Source organism: Aegilops tauschii, chromosome 1, assembly GCF_002575655.3.
Source record: "Aegilops tauschii subsp. strangulata cultivar AL8/78 chromosome 1, Aet v6.0, whole genome shotgun sequence".
Lineage (NCBI taxonomy): Eukaryota > Viridiplantae > Streptophyta > Magnoliopsida > Poales > Poaceae > Aegilops > Aegilops tauschii.
Window position 1 is genome coordinate 52514144 of NC_053035.3, and position 23805 is coordinate 52537948.

General features: G+C 40.8%; 1 protein-coding gene across 1 annotated transcript; it reads right to left on the reverse strand.

Annotated features, from left to right (window-relative positions):
• Positions 1–2244: 2244 nt before the first annotated feature.
• LOC109770879 (putative F-box/FBD/LRR-repeat protein At5g52460) lies at positions 2245–21258 on the reverse strand. Its single transcript, XM_020329594.1, has 2 exons — positions 20748–21258; positions 2245–2336 (listed from the first exon to the last, which is right to left on the reverse strand). The coding sequence occupies exons 1-2, from the start codon at positions 21256–21258 to the stop codon at positions 2245–2247; spliced, it is 603 nt and encodes a 200-aa protein (XP_020185183.1).
• Positions 21259–23805: the final 2547 nt, after the last annotated feature.

Below are 23805 nucleotides of genomic sequence, written 5' to 3' on the forward strand. Positions count from 1 at the left end.
CTAGCCATTTCCGGGTTTTCCTTTTTTTTCTTTCATTTTTTCTCGTTTTCTTTTTCGTTGTTTCCTTTCTCTTTTAATTCTCGTTTTTTTGGTTTTAAGGATAGATCCGAACGACCTTCGATCGATCCTCCCGTTTCCCCGCTGCCTCGTTAGATCGATCCTTCCGCTTGTCCCGCTTCCCCGATTTTCTTTCTCACCCTGGTTCATAGATTTTTTTACTCGCCCAACTTTATGCGAGTTAGTTTAGGTAGTGGAGAAAAAAAGTGCTTAAACGGGGATTTGAACCCTAGTCTCCTGGACAATTGATAGAGAACCGCGAACGGGAGTTTGGTCAGCACAAGAGTTACACTCCACCACACTAGAAACCGCGTTATGAGGGAAACAACTGTTATGGAAGTCAGAAGTTTGGAGCTCCCGCAAACCACGGAAGCCACAAACCACACCACACCACTAGAGGACCGAACCCCAACTCTGCAACCAAGTCAAACCACTTGGCCAAGGAACACTACCGTGGCAAGGAGAATCAGAACCACGAAGGGGCTGGTAACAACAACCGCCACTTCACACCAAAGAAGGACTTAAGCCAGGTACACTGTTACCGCGACAAGAAGATGGGACATTATGCCAATGATTGCACTGTGAAGAAAGAAGATGCACCAACGAAGCCCAACCCAATCCAGAAGGCTCACGTCAACCACATGAGCGTAGAAGAGTCACCGACGAACCAGATGTTGTCATGGGTAAGTTTAATCTTAACTCACACCCATCACTCATTTTGTTCGATTCTGGTGCATCTCACTCATTCATACTGAGGACCTTCATGGAAAAACACAACCTATGTATAGAAACCCTTACTAAACCTTTCAGAGTTGGTTCACTCGGGGTTGAGATGATTGCAAACTAGGCTATGTCCAAACTACACTCAGGATCAGGAAGCATAACTTCCCCACATACCTCATAGTATTGGGTGGCCAGGGAATTGATATCATCCTGGGTATGGACTGGATGAGCACTCACAGAGTCATAGATTGTGCCAGTAGGACCATTAGACTTTCCGCCCCTAACGGAATGAGGATCAAATTTACTCTGACCGCAAAATGAAGGGAGTCAAGTTGAACTCTCTTAAGGGGGTTATCATCGAGGACGTATGGGTAGTACTAGAATTCCTAGATGTTTTTCCTGAGGAATTGCCGGGCATGCCACCTGACCGAGATGTGGAATTTCTGATTGACCTGGTTCCTAGAACTGGACCAATAGCCATGAGACCATATAAGATGGTTGTTGACAAACACGTGGAGATGAAGAAGCAACTGAAGGAGCAGTAGGACAAAGGATTTATAAAGACCCAGTTGCTCACCCTGGGGAGCACATGCTTTGTTTGTGACGAAGAAGGATGGAACCTTTCGGATGTCTGTGGACTATAGGGACTTAAATGAGATCGCTATCAAGAAAAAGTACCCTATACCCCGCATCAATGATCTTTTCGATCAGTTGGAGGGAGCCAAAGTGTTCTCAAAGATCAACTTGAGGTCTGGTTATTTCCAGCTCAAGATACAAGAAGTGGACATACCTAAGACGACTTTCGCCATGAGGTATGGTCTGTATGAATACACGGTCATGTCCTTTGGACTGACAAACACTCCTGGATACTTCATGAACATGATGAACAAGGTATTCATGGAGTATTTGGACAAATTTGTGGTCATATTTATTGACAACATTCTGATATACTCAAGGAATGAGGAGGAGCACGCAGAGCATCTAAGGTTGGTTCTGCAGAAATTGAGGGAACACCAGCTTTATGCCAAATTCAGCAAATGTGAGTTCTAGCCAAGAGAGGTGGGATTCCTAGGTCATGTCATATCGGGAGAAGGATTGCTAGTGTATCAGTCCAAGGTGTCAGCAGGAACGATTGGGTGGCACCCAAAAATGTGGGCGAGATCCATAGCTTTCTCGGGATGTCTGGTTATTAACATAAATTCATCAAGAACTTCTCGAAGATACCTAAACCCATGATCGAGGTACTTAAGAAGGAGAAGAAGTTTTGTTGGGCGGAAGCTTGTGAAGAAAGTTTCCAGGAGTTGAAGTAGATATTGGTGACCGCACCTGTTTTGTGCCTACCTAACATTGGGAAGCCTTTCAAGTCTACTGTAATGCTTCGCACCAGTGACTGGGATGTGTTCTGATGCTGGAAGGAAGATTAGCGGTCTACACCTCAAGGTAGTTAAATAAGCACGAGGTGAACTAGCCGCCCCACGACTTGGAATTGGTGTCGATAGTCCATGCCTTGAAGTAGTGGAGGCAGTATCTTTTAGGCAAGGCCTGTGACGTGTTCACTGATCACAAGAGTCAGAAGTACAATTTTACACAAAAGGAGTTGAACATGAGACATAGAAGATGGTTGGAGTTACTTAAGGATAATACCATGAAATTGAAGTACCACCATGGCAAGGCAAATGTACTAGCTGATATGCTTAGTCGTAAAGTCTACACGAATGGCTTGACAGCCTGAGAATTGCCACCCGAGTTGTGTAAGGCATTCAAGGAGTTGAGATGGAAGTTATTCCCGAAGGATATGTGGCGAATCTTGAGGTTCACCCTAGATTGATAGAAAGGACCAGGTGATGCGGAGCATCCTATGGACACCACCATGTCAAGAGTCCGTTTGGCAAGTGACATGTGCGACAGGTACTTCACATACATAAAGGTGAATCATCTCCTTTACACATGTTCACTTGACCCCTTCGAGGATAGTATACTACTTGACACTCCGCTCATGTGCATGCATAGGTATTACCGGAGCTTCTCGGATGATGAGGAGGAGTGCAAGCACCAAGGAACAACTATACCATCCACGAGGGAAGCATGGAAGCGGAGACGGAAGAAGACGGAGCTGCTGAAGTTACAGTGGTCGAACATCCGGGCCAAGGGATGGACATCCGACGCTTCTGTAGCTGATAGAGGCGAGGGTCCCGATCTTTCGATGAGATGATAACTATCAATTTGGTGGAGACGACTTTGACGATTCGACTACAAACGTGCACGATGTCGCACCTTAGCAATTGCTAAACCAATCCCTCAGAGGTTACTGACGATGCCGGAAGCACGATCAGCCTGACCACGAAGGTCTATTCCTACATGCAATCAAAGAACAAGCAAGAATATGATAAAGCAATCTGAATATTGCGAATATATATGAAGTATTGATAAAGTGGGGATCCGAAAGTGGTCTTGTCTTGGTCGTTTGACACAAACGAAGTACATGAAGTTGCAATGGCTAACTTTTAACTAAACAAATCCTAAGCAAAAAACTACTAGATTGATCAACTTATATAGGAGCAAGGGGTGGAGTCCAAGGAGGTGGCAGGACGTCCCAAGGAAGCTTAAAACTAACCCTAGGTCGTACAAGGCCCATGGGCCCAAGTGGAGGTGATGCAACACCTTTACACTTGTAGTTTGATTCGGATTCTACTGCAGTGTCAGATTGTTTCGTCAATATCTCCATGCTCTGGACGAATTTGAAGGTTAATCCAATTGGGTTGGAAAGTGCATGAAATAAACTTTCCAACAAAAAAAAAGAATCACCCAATTCTATGTCCGGATGCAAAAGTCCTGACATTTTGAGTCAGGTATGTGTGAGCAGTCTGAATCTGAGTCCAGAACGTGAGAGACTTGGACTCTATCTTCTCTTGGGTTATAAGTGACATGAGAGAACTCCTTGAACACCACCTAAACGTTTCTTTTTCCCTCATCTTCATATGTGGATTGTACAAGTTTCCGGTAGTTTTGCAAGGCATGAAATAAAAGGAGGTGAAGTACTTTTGTCGTGAATAACATAAATAAATTATTGAATAGTTTGTGTTAGAAATCACCTCATAAATATGCATGTATGCAATATTTTTGGTGTATCCAAGGTAGTCATGTCCTCATCATCCTCCCCTTCTTGAAAAAAAAGTCGTCCTCGGCATTGCTTAATCTGAAATGTGGCTAACAAAAGAGACAAGGTGTACACATTGTATATGTATATGTCATCCATTTTATTGATCTCAGTAGTGGCACATGCGACACATTTAGACAAGAGCACTCTTCAAAAGTCATGAAATATAAAGCCAAAATATTATCCCAAGAAGTCAAAGGCATGAATATATTGTAACTCAGTTTACACATATAAGTGAAGCTCTTATTCATATCAAAAGGTTAGCAATTCTCATCATTAAACCATCCCAACATTGGTGAATAAACTTTAATTGTTTCAGATTTAGATGCTACAACATGCTTAAATAAGCAAACATGCAACAAGTTATTTGACACAGAATCATCAATAAGATTAGAGGTCATATAAAAATGGTTAAATATTGGCACAATTATCTTCAAACATATTTAATCCAAATCTGATTTATTTCTTGATTCACATGGTTCTTTCGCATCAACAGTTAATTCAATGGTTGCACTCAAAATTGTTGATAGTTCAGTCGTTTGATCACATGACACGTTAATAACAGTAGTACGATTCACTAAAATAGGTGTTGTGCTCAAATCAATAGGTAACTCAACACATGATGTATTCAAGTCAACTAGGCATTCATCATCCCCATGTGAAGTTATGTCATCAATACCTATAGTGTTACCTTTGTCGCAATGACTCAGATCATGTAGGTACGGATGATGGTATGTACCATAGACTTGAGGCGATGTCGTGCTCACAATCTGAGGTGTGACCATTCTAGCAGGTGCATCGAGGGAGGATAGAACCAGTGGTGCTGAGAATGAACTGAAATAGTAGTTGTCGTAGTCTCCCAACGCATCTTCCTGCATTTGTCTCTCAAAGGTACACGCAAAAACATACATACCAGTAATGCAACGAGGAATATACTGAAATCTTGCACGAATGTCATGGTTCAAACCATGAAAAAAAATCTATTATTTGCATCATCCCCGGATTCTTCTATGTCAAAGTGATGCTTATAAGATTTGAACTCTTGGTAATAAGCATGAGCAGTGTTACTGCCTTGTTTTGATTGTCCAATTTGCGAAGCAATTCACGATGATAGTAAGGAGGAAAAAATTGTTTTCTCATTACAACTTGCAAATCTTTCCAACTTGTGGGTTGATTATCAATATTTTTCGTATGATACATACTCCACCAAACAGAAGCAAAACCAGTAAATTCTGGAGTGGCAACTCATACTTTCTCAAGTTCAGAAGAATCATGGCTAGCAAAAATTTGTTCTACCTCAAGCTCCCAAGCAAGATAAATAGCAGGATTAAATCTACCCTTAAATTGCGGTAAAGAGATAACCTAACCATATGCTTGTGTGTGCTGTCACACCTCTCGTGGTGGTGAAGACGTGTCCGTCGTCCAATAACTTCTATATCCGGAACCTGTCATGATTAGCAGAAACAAGAAATAAAATTCGAGAATAATGTTCCTATGAACTACTAGGATGTGGTGGTAAAGCACTCATAGTAGAGCAAATATCAATATTTTACAAGTTCTTACCATGCAGTAGGTGGTGACAGGCAACCAGCGGTGCCAAATAACTCCGGAGATTGAGTAAAGTGATTTCCAGGGAAACATACGTATACACGGTGTAGAAATATGTGGAGCTTGGAAGGCTTAAATATATGGTAGCAAAAGATTAGCAATAATCAATTCAGAGGTGCAATGTTGAATAAACGCTCAGGAACGGTACTGTGTTGGTCCTATGCTAGACCCGACTAAAGATGTGAGCCTAGAATACAAATGGGGTCACGACGTAGAACAACTAGTAGCAATAAAGGATATGAAGTAGCTGTGGACAACAAGATATAAGTGAAGATCACAATGGCAGTGAAGATAATGATGAGAAACAATCGCGAAGCAGGATATATACCAAAAACTCTCTCTCCAACTTTCCTCTGGAAAAGTCTGTGCCAATTTTTTGATATTTTTTCTCAAGAATGGTACTAACTCAAGCTTTTCAATGCTTTAAGGATCACTCAATTCCGAGTTCGTACAAGGAGTCGAAAAATTCTAGAACTGGCCTGAAAAATAGCGAGAAATTGTGTTCACGAACTTCGGAGGGCAAAAAGTCCTATTTAGAAGCCGATTTGGAAGTCAAAATAATGAACTAGCTTTATGAACTATTCAGATGTGGCTCATCGATAGCTTGAATTTGAGTACTTGTGGAGCCAAAACAGACTTCGTATGAGGAAGAAATGCCTGTTTTACTGAATAGTGCATAAAATAGATTCCAATCAGAATTCAGGTACGAGATTGGGTCTAGGTAGATCCAAAATTAGTTTTTTTTCTTCTCTCTTTTTTCCTCACACTTTTTTCTTTTTTCCTCTTTTTTTTTTTTACTTTTTTCCTCTGTCTTTATTTTTCTCTCTCTCTTTCCAAAACAAACTAGATAAGATGCAGATTGGATCAAGCGAAGATGCGAACGACCTCAACTATGATCATGACAATGAACGGTGGGTGGCACGTGGTGGAAATTGATGGATGGAGGTGATGGACAGTGGAAGGGATAATGATACCACTTGATAGAGGCGAGGGTCCCGATCTTTCGATGAGATGATAACTATTAATTTGGTGGAGACGACTTTGACGATCCGACTACAAATGTGCACGGTGTTGTGCCTTAGCAATCACTAAACCAATCTCTTGGAGGTTACTGACGATGCCGGAAGCACGATCAACCTAACCACGAAGGTCTATTCCTGCATGCAATCAAAGAACAAGCAAGAATATGATAAAGCAATCTAAATGTTGCGAATATATATGAAGTATTGATAAAGTGGGGATCTGAAACCGGTCTTGGTCTGGTCGTTGGACATAAATGAAGTACATGAAGTTGCAATGGCTAACTTTTAACTAAACAAATCCCAAGCAAAAAGCTACTAGATTGATCTACTTATATAGGAGCAAGGGGTGGCAGCCAAGGAGGTGGGAGGACGTGTCAAGGCAGCCTAAAACTAACCCTAGGTCATACAAGGCCCACGGGCCCAAGTGGAGGTGATGCAACACCTTTGGACTTGTAGTTTGATTCGGACTCTGCTGCAGCGTAGGTTGTTTTGAAAATATCTCCATGCTCCAGATGAATTTGAAGGTGAATCCAATTGGGTTGGAAAGTGCACGAAATAAACTTTCCAACAAAAAAAAGAATCACCCAATTCGGAGTCCGGATGCAAAAGTTCTTGGCGTTTTGAGTCAGGTATGTCTGTGCAGTCCTAATCCAAGTCCAGAACGTGAGAGACTTGGACTCTACCTTCTCTTGGTCTCAAAGTGAAGTGAGAGAACTTCTTGAACAACACCTAAACTTTCTTTTCCCCTTATATTCATATGTGGATTGTACACGTGTCCGGTAGTTCTGCAATTAGGCATGGAACAAAAGGAGGTGAAGTACTTCTGTCCTGGATAACATAAATAAATTATTGAATAGTTTGTATTAGAAGTCACCTCACAAATATGCATGTATGAAATATTTTTAGTTGTATCCAAGGTAGTCATGTCCTCATCAGTAGCCAAGAAGGGCTGCACCAACAGAGGCCCGAAGAGTATCAGTGGCCGGACATCCAACGCCACACCACCGCCCGGACATCCGACCTCCCTCCCGAAAATCAGGAGGAGAGGCACCCAAGCGCAACAGAAGATCATCCATCGCTTGGCCGGACATCCGCGCGTTGCGAAGAGCCACACATCCGCCCCAAGCCCAGACATCCGGTGCCTGCCTGCACGCAGAGTCGGGCCAGAGGCCCATGTATCTCTGTCCCCTCCCACTTTGTGGCTAGGACTATATATACCTCTTCCCCTCCTCTTTTATCTTCACGCTCACATGCTCTTACTTGCAACTTTGCTTGTATGGTGTGAGACATACGTTCTGCTTGTCATATAGGTTGTCCACCTAGTTGCATATCTAGACAACCTATTTCATTACCAAGCCTAATTTGCTAAAAGGAGATAAAATTTGGTAGTTGCCTATTCACCCCCCTCTAGTCAACCATATCGATCCTTTCACCAGGGTCTCTGGAGAAAGGCTTGGGATAACTGTGTGAGGCAGGAGTCCACATGCTCAAATGCATATTTTGGACCACGACCGGGGTGTACCGGAAGTGCCCATAGACTACGTCCGGGCTGTACCGGAAGTGTCATAATACTATTAGAGTAGACCACTACTAAAATAATAGGGCAAAAACTATATTTTCTGCAAAGAGCCTCGAACCCCCACCAACCAAAGTGCATGTAAGTGATCAGGATCCCAATGAACTGTGGAGTTGACAATACATTCAAAGTATTGATCTATATTTTCTGCAAAGAGCATTGAACCCCCACCAGCCAAAGTGCATGTAAGTGATCAGGATCCCAATGAACTGTGGACTTGGCAATACATTCAAAGTATTGACCCTAGTGGTTGCAACGTATCATGTTGCAGGTGAATATTATGAGGAGTGACTTACGTAGGGTTTCGTGCCTCCACTCAACATGCTTCCTCGTGGTGTTGATGGAGCTTACCAAGATGTCTACCTTAGATTTGCCTTCATTTCGCATGTTATGAACTCTGTTTGCTTATTGTAAGACTATGCATTTGACTAGCCTGTGGCTAGAGTCTTTAAGACTATTTGCTTTCTGGATCATGCGATGTAATAAAGGACGCATTGGTGTATGATACAACATTGATATTGTGTATGCCGATGATTCAATTCAGGGGTTGGCATAGAGACACTCGAAGACAGTATGCCCGAAAAGGTGGGTCGTGACAGTATGCAGATGTGAAGTCAATGTCGGGCTCTACAAGAATCCTTATTGAAAATATTTGATGATTCAGCCTAGGCAGCACATGTATTAGCAATTGTTGTTACAAGAAAAATATTGTAAGAAAGGAAGTACCATATATAGTGCAAGGCACTGTTTTGAAAAAAAAAGATACTCCCCCCGGTCCTTTTTTACTCCACGTATTAGATTTTTTTCAAGTAAGACATTACAAAGTTTAACCAAATTTATATTAAAAACTATCAACAACTACAAAACCAATTAATATATACTATGAAACTACATTTCATGATGAATCTAATAACATTGATTCAACATTGTGAATGTTGATACTTTTTTCTACATGTTCGGTCAAAGTAGAGATACTTTGACTTTTAACAAAACTTATATGTAGACTAAAAAGGACCGGAGGAGTACCGAATATAAATATTTCCAGATGTTTTTTTTGTTGATGTTAGACTTTGTCGAATGGTGTAGTAGTGGAGTGTACACATGATCCACATTCTGAATACCGCATTTGCTTCGAAAGCGGTTGATATGCTTAATAAATTTAATTGCACGGCCCATGTGTATCCACATATTATCTGAGGTATATATAGTATCAATGTTCCTGACGATTTCTTTCTGTGTTGAATTCCGTTTGGAATAAGCTAGGACATATATATGAGAAACGTTAGTTAGACAGTAAGTTCAAATTGGAGTGTGATGAGGAAATAATGGTGTACAAGTACAAGTATACTAAATAAAAATCTGCAACTATAACAGAAAAAAATTGGACTGAAGTGTGGTAGATACATACATGGATGAAAACTAGGATGAGTCGGCAGTTGGACATTTAAGGATTCAACTTGGTTGGGACATAAATTGATGTGTATCTCCTCAATAAATCCATGATGGAGGTAGTACACATATAAGAACGGTCTATAGTTGTTGTCAGTCAATTAAGCTTTTTCTTCAGTATTGATGGCATTGAATAAAAAAATGAGTCCTTGTTTTGTTTCAATAAAAAATGAAATTTGAACTGAAGTGGCTCTTCTAATGTCGATCTTTTTAAAAAATCATTCCTAGAAAAGCAAGGGATGACCCGAGAAAAATGGAAGTAAAAAAATAAGTATTGTCAGAGAAAATTATAAAGTGAATATTTGTATGAAAACAAGACTGTACGTTGTTGATATTATTGTTTAAATAATGTATTACAGAGAATGATATGTAGGGTGAATATTCAAATATAAGAAGTGTCATGTCATAGAACATGAAAAATTAAAGATACATTGTGATCCAGTAGTAGGTTAAATGTGGTTGTGGTATGGGAGAGGAATTGTGACAGAAATGCAGGTGGTACAAACATAAGGAATCATTCCTTGGAAAGCAGGGCATTATACAGGAAAATGCAAGTAAATAAATAACAATTGTCAAACATAATTATGAGGTGATATTCTTAAGAAAAGAAGATTGTATGTTGTTGATATTATTTTCTTTAAAGACTATATTTCAGACAACGACGTGTAGGCTTAAAATTAAAATGTAAGAAGTGTCAAAATTGGTACCCAAACAAAAGTTATGTACGCTTAGGTCATGGTCCAGCAGTAGGTAAAAGATTGGTATGAGTGCCTAGGTTTGAATTTGTATGAAATCTGCGTACATTTAAACAACACTTCATATAACTGAAATTTTGGAAAGATGATCAAATAAACAGAGACGATCGAAAGACTGTTGGATCTATACATTTTGTTCAGTCCATAAGCGAACTTATGATGAGCTAACAACTAAAAATTAAATCAGAAATCAAACATTTTGTTGACACTTGTCGCTCTTTCTTTGCAACCAAATTGCAAAAGAGAGAGAAGCATTTGTTCTTCAAAATTGTGTCCTCGTGGCACAAGGCTCTGCCGTCGTTGCAAACATGGCACTACAAAATGGAAACAAGTAATTTAGACAGAAAAAGTAGTCGGAGCTGCTTTGGAGGAGATTAAGAAGTATACATGGTGATTTACCTTCACATCAACTGCATTGAGACCGAATGCCAGTTTTTTCGTGGCTCTTCTGGCCACAGCAACGTCGACCACAACCATGTCATGATGGCATAGTTCTCGTCCATGGGTTTTGCTACCGACATCCGGCAAGCCTTCACAGCAACGTCCGATGAAACTATGAACAAAGAAGATCTGGACGATGGGACTAGAAGGTAAGAAGACGATGGGGAAAGAGGAGCGAGAAAAAGATGAGGTGTCTGCGGTCTGCGCACCAGAAATATTAATGTTAGGTAAGTTGGCTTTCCGACTTGTTGCCCGTGCGTAGCAATAAATTGCCAGAAAATGATCCAGCAGAATAAGCACAAGTTCCAAGAGCAAAAGTTGAATGCACACAGTAAGTTTCATTATGAAAGGTATCCCTATCGTACAAGAAAAACATGTTAGCAATGAAAATGAAATCAAATAATACAAAAAGTGGTGCACTTTGAAGAACTTAATTGAAATCATATCTGCTAGGGCAAAATTATAACTATCATATCGAACTGTTTTCACAAATCAATATTTGACAGTAGAAGGATGCAAGTATTGAAGAATAGAAGGATACATATTTGAGGCAAAAGAACATAAAAAGTTGGAAAAGAACATTAGCGATTTTGCATGGGAAAAACAATGCATCGAACAAACACCACATAGGACAACACGAATGGATGAACGGAGATCATGTAAACGAAAGCATTGGACAGAAGGGGAAGTAAGATAAAGAAAAGGGGAAAACAGAACTAAAATAGCATAAGAATATGGCAGAGATGAAGAAAGAAGAAGACGGACAATGTTAGGAACCCATGGAACAGGCTTCATAACAGGACGGGGGAGTAGGATACAGATTGGCAAACAACAATAGTTGCACAGAATAAACACATATACCGTTTCATATTCAGAGAGTTAACAATTTTCATCCATGTTTTAACCATTTACTTTCCAAACATGTACATGGATCACGACACAGATGGACGGTAACAGGCGTTTTCGTAGGTGCGTGCCCCTTGCGAATTTTTGCAACCACAACTACAGGATGATGCTAACACGACACATGAATCAAAGAACCTTCGACGAAACTGTGTGCGATGCATAAATCACAAATGGTGTTCTAATAAAAGCGTCACCAATAAGACGAGCCGTGTGCGATGGCGGAGACATTAAGCACGATTTAGATTAGAGTTGCGTGTGCGATACGTGGCATACAATTGATCCATATGAACTGTTTGTGATGAGCATAACAATAGAAATGGTCAACCAAATGATGGTGTGTGTGCGATATACGACATACAGTTCACTGGGATGAACTGTTTGTGATTAGGCAACACAACATAAATGATCAGCTAGATCAAAGTGTGTGCGATAGATGACATATAGTTCACTCGGATGAGCTGTTTAAGATGAGCCAAGCCAATAGAAACGCTCAACTTAACAAGATGTGTGTGATACGCGGCAAACAGGTCAGTAATCAGAAATGTGTGGGAAGACTGATAACAATACAGACGATTCCTGCTAATAAGCCGTGTGCATTGTGGGCGAATGCTTGCTGGTATATAATTGTCGGTGATTAATGAAATCATCACCGACGGTTCCCTAGTTTAGCCCATGTGCGATGTGATTTACTCTGTCCGCACAACATATATGCTCTGTCTACAAAAAAACAACATATATCCTTATAATAGGACATGATTGCATAACCAAATTAAACATCCAATTACGCTATATCACAAATACCAGAAATATTGCAAGGTTCAAATTCCAGCATTACAAGGGCCAAATTCAAAGATTACAAAGTTCAGACTGTTCTTAGAATCAAATTTATCTTCTTCAGAATCGGTTTCATGATTATATCTGCGAAAGTATCAGCCACCGAGAAGTCATATAGCGGCTTGATACAGTGACTTCAGAACAATCTATCATATGAAGTTAGAAACTGAAATTCAGCTTCTGTAGAGCCTTTTCCATTCAGCTATAGATGCCTGCGCTCTTTAGCAAACCATTCACTTCTGCACACTAAATATAGGGCAAACCTCATTACCTTGAGCACCCTTGCTTTCTGAACAAAGAACCTGACGAATTTAATCTCTGGTGTGCTGCCTCGGTACTCGTTCAAAGTAATTCCTATGAGATGAAGATCAAGGCATTCAATGGGACTGTTGTATTGCGCCACATTTTCAACTTTCGGGCATGTTTGTATCTGCAAACAAAGACAACATATTATTTCCTAGCTACATATTCAAACACTTCGGGCCTCTTTGATTTGTACGATGTCTAAAATACACGAATAGAGTGACATGCCATCTTAAATCGTTCAAGATTAACATCTCAAAAAATATATGTATTGAAATCCTCGAAATTTCCTTTAGAAATCATACTATGTTTGTCATCGTAATCATGGGTAAAAGTAACAACAAATTGAACTCCGTTGTGGTTAACAATTAATAGGAAAGGAACATCACCTCGATGTATAGCTTCTCCGTGCACATAAAGCATTTAAGGGATCTAACAACTTCATCTAGATCGGGGCTGACTGATTGTAGAGCCAAGATCTTCACTGTGCACAGAGATGGGTCATGCTTGTGGGAATCATTTTCTAGATGACAGCCGAACATAGATCAACAAAATAGATAAAATATGATGTCCAATAATAAAAAGGAGAGGAAGAAGACTGTTGTACCTGAACAAATAATGATCTAGTAACAAGTTTGGAGAATTCAGCACACGAAATGCCCAACACTGTCAATTTCGGTGCGTCAATGACCCTGATTCTTGTTGGACCTACTTTATCAAGTACAAACAATCTCTCGAGGAAAGACGCATTCTCAATGACCATATCGTGAAACACCTCAACTGACAGCCTATTGCGGCACCAACAATGCACATAAATTGTGCAGACATTCGTCGAGGCGATGTGGAGGCTACTGAACCCATCCATCACCTGAAGACGAAGGTACTCGAGCGCTGTACAGCCGCCAACAGGCACTCCAAATCCTCCTTCAAGATGTGGACACCCATGAGCTCGAGGTGCTTTAGTTTAGGGAGATGAAGAGAGGGCGTGTGCTACTTCTTGAGCTTGCGCTGATTTTTCCCTTGAAGAGGAAAGGGTGAGGCAGCAAAGTAGAGATAAGTATTTCCCTCAGTAAAGAACCAAAATATCAATCTAGTAGGAGGCATGAGCAAGTCCCCAATAGATGCACCTGCACAAACTAACAAACACTTGCACACAACGCGAAAAAGGGGTTGTCAATCCCTCCACGGTCACTAGCAAAAGTGAGATCTGATAAAGATAGATATAAAAGATAAGTAAAAGTGCAAAATAAAGTAAATATAAATAAAGTGCAGCAAGGTAATTGTGTATTTTTAGTTTTATAGATCTGAAAATATATGATGATAAATAGAACCGGGGGCCATAGTTTTCACTAGAGGCTTCTCTCTTGAAAGAACACATACGGTGGGTAAAGAAATTACTGTTGAGCAATTGATAGAAAAGCGCATAGTTATGTCGACATCTAAGGCAATGATCATGAATATAGGGATCACGCCCGTGGCAAGTAGACCGAAAATATTCTGCATCTACTACTATTACTCCACTCATCGACCGCTAGCCAGCATGCATCTAGTGTATTAAGTTAACAAGAACGGAGTAACGCCTTAAGCAAGATGACATGATGTAGAGGGATAAACTCAAGCAATATGATATAAACCCCATCTTTTTATCCTTAATGGAAACAATACAAATATGTGCCTCGCTACCCCTTCAGTCACTGGGTGAGGACATCGCAAGATTGAATCCATCACAAAGCACCTCTCCCATTGCAAGATAGATCAATCTAGTTGGCCAAACCAAATCAATAGATCAGAGAGAAATACAAAGCTATCTTAATCATGCATAAAAGAGTTCAGAGAAGACTCAAGTAATATTCATATATAATCTGATCATAAATCCATAATTCATCGGATCTCAACAAACGCACCGTGAAAGAAGATTACATCGAATAGAACTCCAAGAACATTGTATTGAAGATCAAAGAGAGAGAAGAAGCCATATAGCTACTAGCTATGGACCCGTAGGTCTATGGTAAACTACTCACACATCATCGGAGGGGCAGCAAGGTTGATGTACAAGCCTTCTGTGATCGAATCCCCCTCCGAGGGAGTGCCGGAAAAGGCCCCAAGATGGGATCTCACGAGAATAGAAGCTTGCGGCGGCGGAAAAGTATTTTTGGTGTGCCCTCTGATGTAGAGGGAATATTTGGGTATTTATGGAGCAAAGGTAGGGTTAGGGGAGTCCCGTGGGGCCCACAAGCCTGGGGGGCGCGCCCTCAGGGCTTGTGGCCCTCTCGTGGCTCCTCTGGCCTCCTCCCGAAGCTTCGTTGTTGTCTTCTGGTCCAAGAAAAATCATCATAAAGTTTTATTCCATTTGGACTCCGTTTGGTATTGATTTTCTGTAAAAGACAAAAACAAGGGAAAAAACAACAACTAGCACTAGGCACTGGGCACTAGGTTAATAGGGTAGTCCCAAAAAATGATATAAAATAGCATATTAATGCATATAAAACATCCAATATTGATAATATAATAGCATGGACCAATCATACATTATAGATATGTTGGAGACGTATCAAGCATCCCCAAGCTTAATTCCCGCTCGTCCTCGAGTAGATAAATGATAAAAACAGAATTTTGATGTGGAATGCTACCTAACATGTTTATCAATGTATTCTTTCTTATTGCGGCATGAATATTTAGATCCATAAGATTGATTTTTTTTAATATTGACATAAAACCAATAATACTTCAAGCATACTAATAAAGCAATCATGTCTTCTCAAAATATCATGGCTAAAGAAAGTTATGCCTACAAAATTATATAGTCTTGTCATGCTCTATCTTCATCACACAAAGTATTTATCATGCACAACCCCAATGACAAGCCAAGCAATTGTTTCATACTTTTAATGTTCTCAAGCTTTTTCAACTTTCACGCAATACATGAGCATGAGCCATGGATATAGCACTATAGGTGGAATAGAATATGGTGGAGGTTGTGAGGAGAAGACAAAAAGGAGAAAGTCTCACATCAACTCGGCAAATTAATAGGCTATGGAGATGCCCATCAATTGATATCGATGCAAGTGAGTAAGGATTGCCATGCAACGGATGCACTAGAGCTATAAGTGTATGAAAGCTCAAAAGAAAACTAAGTGGGCGTGCATCCAACTTGCTTGCTCATGAATACCTAGGGCAATTTGAGGAAGCCCATCATTGGAATATACAAGCCAAGTTCTATAATGAAAAATTCCCACTAGTATATGAAAGTGACAAAATAGGAGGCTCTCTATCATGAAGAACATGGTGCTACTTTGAAGCACAAGTGTGAAAAAGGATAGTAACATTGTCCCTTCTGTCTTTTCTCTCATTTTTTTCTTTTCTCTTTTTTATTTTGGGCTCTTTGGCCTCTTTTTTATTTTGGGCTCTTTGGCCTCTTTTTTTAAGTCCTAAGTCTCATCTCTAGTTGTGGGAGAATCGTAGCCTCCATCATCCTTTCCTCACATGGGACAATGCTCTAATAATGATGATCATCACACTTTTATTTACTTACAACTCAATAATTACAACTCGATACTAGAACAAATATGACTCTATATGAATGCCTCATGCATATGAGAACAATATGACAATGATGGTGTGTGTCATAATAAAACGGAACAGTGGAAGTTGCATGGCAATATATCTCAGAATGGCTATGGAAATGCCATAATAGGTAGGTATGGTGGCTGTTTTGAGGAAGGTATATGGTGGGGTCGATGCACCGGTGAAAGTTGCGCGGTACAAGAGAGGCTAGTAATGGTGGATGGGTGAGAGTGCGTATAATCCATGGACTCAACATTAGTCATAAAGAACTCACATACTTATTGCAAAAGTTTATTAGCCATTGAAGCAAAGTACTAATACGCATGCTCCTAGGGAAAATACCATCGCTCGTCCCCGACCGCCACTCATAAGGAAGACAATCAAAAATAAATCATGCTCTAACTTCATCGCATGATGGTAGACCATACATGCATGCTTCGGGAACCACAAACCTTGACACAAATATTCTTACTAATCCACAATTACTCACTAGCATGACTCTAATATCACCATCTTTATATCTCAAAACAAATGCAAGGACTCAAACTTCTCATATATTCAATGATCTTGATGAAAGTTTTTATTATATCCCTCTTGAATACCCATCATATTAGGACTAAATTCATAACCCAAGCAAATTGCCATACTATTTTTAAAACTCTCAAAATAATATAAGTGAAGCATGAGAGTTCATCAATTTCTACAAAATGAAACCACCGCCGTGCTCTAAAAAGATATGAGTGAAGTACTAGAGCAACTGCCTAGCTCAAAAGATATAAGTGAAACACATAGAGTATTCTAATAAATTCACGATTAATGTGTGTCCCTCTCAAAAGGTGTGTACAACAAGGAGGATTGTGGCAAACTAAAAAGCAAAGACTCATATATATAATACAAAACGCTCCAAGCAAAACACATATCATGTGGTGAATAAAAATATAGCCTCAAGTAAATTTGCCGATGGATTGAAGACGAAAGAGGGGATGCCATCCGGGGCATCCCCAAGCTTAGATGATTGGTTGTCCTTGAATATTTCCTTGGGGTGCCTTGGGCATCCCCAAGCTTAGGCTCTTGCCACTCCTTATTCCACAGTCCATCAAAACTTTACCCAAAACTTGAAAACTTCACAACACAAAACTCAACAGAAAACTAGTAAGCTCCGTTAGTATAATAAAACAAATCACCTCTTTAGGTAATGTTGTGAACTCATTCTAAATTTATAATGGTGTTATATCTACTGTATTCCAACTTCTCCATGGTTCATACCCCCCGATACTACCCATAGATTCATCAAAATAAGCAAACAACACATAAAAAATAGAATCTGTCCAAAATAGAACAGTCTGCGAAGATCTGAATCGTTCTCATACTTATGTGACTCCAAAAATTCTGAAAAATTAGGACAGCGTAGGCAATTTGTATATAAATCTTGTGTAAAAAATTTAGAATCAGAACACGCTCCTGCGAATTTTAACAATTCTGCTACTGGGCGCAAAAGTTTCTGTTTTTCAGCAAAATCAAATCAACTATCACCATAGATCATCCGGAAGGTCTTACTTGGCTCAAACACTAATTAAAACACTCAAACAAAATTACTACAGAAGTAATATTGTGAATTTAGAAGGAAACAGAAAAATAAATATTGGTTGTCTCCCAACAAGCTCTTTCTTTATAGCCATTAAGATAGGCTTGAGATTTCAATGGTGCTCACATAAAAGCACAAAGAGAGCATCATAAAACATTTTACAAACATATTTAAGTCTAACATACTTCCTATGCATAGGCATTTTATAAGCAAAAAAATTATCAAGGCAAGCAAAAACTAGCATATGCAAGGAAGAAGAAAGAAACAATAGCAATCTCAACATAACGAGAGGTAATTTAGTAACATGAAATATCTACAACCATATTTTCCTCTCTCATAATAATTACATGTAGGATCATAATCAAATTCAACAATATAGCTATCACATAACATATTCTCTACATGATCGACATGCATGCAAAGTTGACACTCTTCCAAAATAGTGGGATTATTATCAAATAAAGTCATGGCCTCTCCAAGCCCACTTTTATCAAAAATGTCATAAGATTGATCATTCTCCAAAGTAGTGGGATCATTATTACCTAGAGTTGACACTCTTCCAAACCCACTTTCAGTACTATTGCAAACACATTCATCATGAGGCTTAAATAAATTTTCAAGATCATAAGAAGAATCACCCCAATCATGATCATTGCAATAAGTAGTGGATATATCAAAACTAGCATCCCCAAGCTTGGGGTTTTGCATATTATTAGCACAATTTTGACATTAATAGAATTTATAATAACATCATTGCAATCATGCTTCTCATTCAAGGAGCTATCATGAATCACTTCATAATTCTTCTTTTAGCATTTCATCACAATTTTCAGATTCACGAATTTCAAGCAAAACTTCATAAAGATAATCTAGTGCACTCAACTCACTAGCAATTGGTTCAACATAATTGTATCTTTTAAAAATATTAGCAAGTGGATGAGGATCAATAAACTTTTTGATTTTTTATTTTCAATAAACACAAAATTATGCCAAGCAAACAAGCAAACAATGCAAGTAAGACATAAAGGCAAACGAAAAGGCAAATATTTTTGTGTTTTTCTGAAAACATTTTAGAAGTGGGGGAGATGAAAACGAGAGGCAAATGGAAAATAATGTAAGTGCAAGAGATGAGAGTTTATGATAGGTACTTGGTAGGCTTGATGTAGAATCTCCTCGGCAACGGCGCCAGAAATTCTTCCTGCTACTTCTTGAGCTTGCGTTTATTTTTCCCTTGAAGAGGAAAGGGGTGATGCAGCAAAGTAGAGATAAGTATTTCCCTCAGTTGAGAACCAAGGTATTAATCCAGTATGAGGCACAAGCAAGTCCCCAATAGATGCACCTGCACAAACTAACAAACACTTGCACACAACGCGAAAAAGGGGTTGTCAATCCCTTCACGGTCACTAGCAAAAGTGAGATCTGATAGAGATAGATATAAAAGATAAGTAAAAGTTCAAAATAAAGTAAATATAAGTAAAGTGAAGCAAGGTATTTTTGTATTTTTGGTTTAATAGATCTAAAAATATATGATGATAAATAGACCCGGGGGCCATAGTTATCACTAGAGGCTTCTCTCTTGAAAGAACACATACGGTGGGTAACCAAATTACTGTTGAGCAATTGATAGAAAAGCGCATAGTTATGACGACATCTAAGGCAATGATAATGAATATAGGCATCATGTCCGCGACAAGTAGACCGAAACAATTCACATCTACTACTATTACTTCACACATCGACCCCTATCCAGCATGCATCTAGTGTATTAAGTTAACAAGAACGAAGTAAAGCCTTAAGCAAGATGACATGATGTAGAGGGATAAACTCAAGAAATATGATATAAACCCCATCTTTTTATCCTTAATGGCAACAATACAAATACATGCCTCGCTACCCCTTTTGTCACTGGGTGAGGACACCGCAAGATTGAACCCATCACAAAGCACCTCTCCCATTGCAAGATAGATCAATCTAGTTGGCCAAAACAGATCAATAGATCAGAGAGAAACGCAAAGCTATCTTAATCATGGATAAAAGAGTTCAGAGAAGACTCAAATAATATTCATAGATAATCTTATCATAAATCCAAAATTCATCTGATCTCAACAAACGCACCACAAAATAAGATTACTTCGAATAGAACTCCAAAAACACTGAGGAGAACATTGTATTGAAGATCAAAGAGAGAGAAGAAGCCATCTAGCTACTAGCTATGGACCCGTAGGTCCGTGGTAAACTACTCACACATCATCGGAAGGGCAACAAGGTTGATGTACAAGCCCTCCGTGATCGAGTCCCCCTCCGACGGAGTGCCGGAAAAGGCCCAAGATGGGATCTCATGAGAACAGAAGCTTGCGGTGGCGGAAGAGTATTTTTGGTGTGCCCTCTGGTGTAGAGGGAATATTCGGGTATTTATGGAGCAAAGATTAGGGTTAGGGGAGTCCCGAGGGGCCCACAAGCCTGGGGGCACACCCCCCTAGGGCGCGCCCTCAGGGCTTGTGGCCCTCTTGTGGCTCCTCTGGCCTCCTCCCGAAGCTTCGTGGTTGTCTTCTGGTCCAAGAAAAATCATCGTAAAGTTTTATTCCGTTTGGACTCCCTTTGGTATTGATTTTCTTTAAAAGACAAAAGCAAGGAAAAAACAACAACTGGCACTGGGCACTAGGTTAATAGGTTAGTCCAAAAATTGATATAAAATAGCATTTTAATGCATATAAAACATCCAAGATTGATAATATAATAACATGGAACAATAAAAAATTATAGATACGTTGGAGACGTATCAGCGCGGCATCGATCTGGGGGAAAAGGCACTGCGTGAACATAGTGCGGCGCAGCGTGGGTTCGAGGCGGAGCACGGATGGCGGCAGTGAGCGCGGATGTCCAGCATGAAAGCTGAGCTCATCGAGCCGACCTAGGGCTGGTGATAGGAACCAGTCATGAAACCTGGGTTCGGCCTTGCAGTTGGAACGGAACTTGCCGATGGCAAGGCGTCTGACCGGCCCAGGGTGCATGGCGAGGATGTGGGACAATGTGTCCAAGCGTTTGCACTCCTTGCTGTAGAGCTCATCTTTGTCTATGAGGTCAAGGGTGGTGGAGTGCCAGAAGGGGCGCCACCGCCGGGAGAGGACAATTATCCGCACGCCAGATTTGATGGGGAGGAGGGATATGATGGTTACCAACATCTCGTCGGGGAGGCTTCTGATGAAGTCCACGCTCGCCGGAGGCTCTTGCGGTTCTGGCTCAACCCACCTCTGCTTGTTGGCCAGCTCTTCCTTCATCACAACAGGCGGCTATTGTGACAGCCTGGTTTTTGCCCCCTCTTATTTGCCTGATTTTCATTTGGAGTTATTCTAAAATTTGGAATTTTTGAATCTTTTCATATGGACTAAAACACTTGGGTATCCTTGGCTTTCACCCAAGTGATTCATTTCCCTCCCTAATCATCATTTCCCTTCTGATCCACCCCAAAATAATCTTTGGAGTATTTTCTTAAATGAAAAATATTCATTTTCCTCTAAAAAACCCTAGCTAGTTCAATATGCTCCAAAGCAACCACAATTTTTATGGCCCAGAAAAATCTGAGATAATTCACAAATATTGTTTGAATCCTGGGACACCTTCCTGAGCAAAAATATTTCATCACTTTTTGGAATATTTTTGCTACAGAAAATATTTTCTGTTCTGGACAGAAATGGTGGTTTCTACAGCAACTACCATTTTACTTGCTCCATTGTGCCTGGATTTTCTTGTGCATCTTCACCTTAGTAGATCATGGCTAACCTCCAAAGCACAGCCCCCAACTCCCAGCCATTTGACCTCAGTAACCTCTCAAAGTTACTGATCAGAAACTTACTTGGCTTGTAAAAACTCCTCTACTGCACCTGAATCCAAACCAAAGCGTGGTAAACTTCAAAACCACCGCGAACAACAAGCCAGACATGATTTTTGGACGTAGGCTGGCCTGAGGGAAGAGTTCGCGCGGTGACCACGCGTGTCCACCATGCCATGCCTCCATGTTGACGCGCTCTGAGTGCCGCCGAGCACTCTGTTCGCGCGTGCTCGCTTCCCTCGTCTGCCCGAGCGTGCCAAACCTCGCCACCATCCTCGTCTCAACGCCATTAACTCCCCTCGGCACTCGCCGACGCCGGAGCTCGCCGCAGCGAGCACAGGCACGGTCCGGCCAACACAACAGTGCGGTGCGCACTGTGCTCGTCGCCTTCTCCTCGCTCCTATGCTCGTCCCCGTTCGCCAACAGTCGCCGCGTTAGCTGCGTCGCCTTCTCCCCCTCTCACTGACGCCGCTCGTCGCGGGCGCCGTGGATAGGTGTCCACCGGCGGAGCCCGAACCCCCCCTCTCCGCTCGCCTATGAATGGAGCCGCCCCCAGCATCCTCGAGCACCATCCACCACTCCCACCCACTCCTCTAGCACGTAGGCAACCGTAGCCCGGCCGGGCAGGCCGCGGGCCGCCGTACCCGAGCTCGAGCTCGCCGGTGATCCCCTCTGGTCGTCGCGGTAGCTCCAGCCCCTCTCAGGCTAGGGCGACCCTTCCAGAGCCTCCGCCTCTCGTCGGTGAAGCTGTTCCGACCACTCAAAGCCCCTGGAGTTGCCTTTGCTCGCCGTCTTCCTCAACTCCGGTGACCACCGCGTTCTTCCTCCGCTTGCGAGGTCAATTCCGACGCTGTCCAACCACCCTAGCTACGCTATGGGTACGGGCAGGTGCGCCTCCGTCCCCTCTCTCAATCCCTCCCTCTCGTTTTGGCCAAGGAGCCCTCGTCGCCGGGGAGAGCTCCGACGAAGCCGCGACCCCCTCTGTTTCCTTCTCCCCCTCCTCCTCCATGACTAGCGGGGCCCGCTAGTCAGCCACTCTGTACGCGCGCGAAGTGGTACGAGTGGTGGCGCCCCTGGGCTTTACGCCTTCGACGTCACCCCCCAGTTTGTTTTATTTTATTCAAATTCATTTGAATTTACAGAAAGCTTCAAACAGCCATAACTCTTCAACCATAAGTCCAAATGAATTGATTCTTTTTGCATTGTGTTCTTTGCAAAGAAATCTAGCAGCTCACCAAAAATGAGATTTTTCTGTGCTGCCTAGATTTTATGGTGATTTTCAGAAGTGTTCTTGATATCTTCTTCTTGTATTTAAAATTATTTTCAGAGGGTGAGGCTTGTCTTGAGGATCACCAGAAGGCTTGTGAACCTCATCTGCACTAAGGCAAGCCACAGCAACATTTTCATGGTGTCATTTCAATATTTATGATTTTCTTACTTGAATGAAATGATTAATCCATGCATTTAAATAACTATTATGTTATTTATATTATGTTAAGTGTTTGTTAGTTATTATGCTTGATTTACAGAATGTTTGAAACTAGCTTAGTTGGTAAAGAAGCTAAGATCTACTTGTGGTAATGATAAAATGATTTGTTATGCATATATATGAGTAATTACTTAAAGGTATTTTCTTGCACAAATAAAATAGTAAAATTTGTTAGAAAATATTTTGTTAAGTGCTTGTTTAGCCATTTTGCCTGATTTACAGAATGTTTGAACCTAACTTGGTTGGTAAAGAAATTAGGATTTGCTTGTGGTGATGATAGTATAATTTTTGATATGCATATGAGAAATTAATTGAAGTTATTTTCTTGCATGAGAAAAATAATAAAACTTGCTACAAAATATCTTGTTAAAGTGAGAGTTACCCTGCCCAGGAAAGTAATATAAGTTGTTGATGTTTATGCTTAGTGTGAATATGGTTGACATCAGTCATTTTTGTTAATATGTGATGCATGTGTTGTATTGCATTTTATGGCATGCTATGACACCG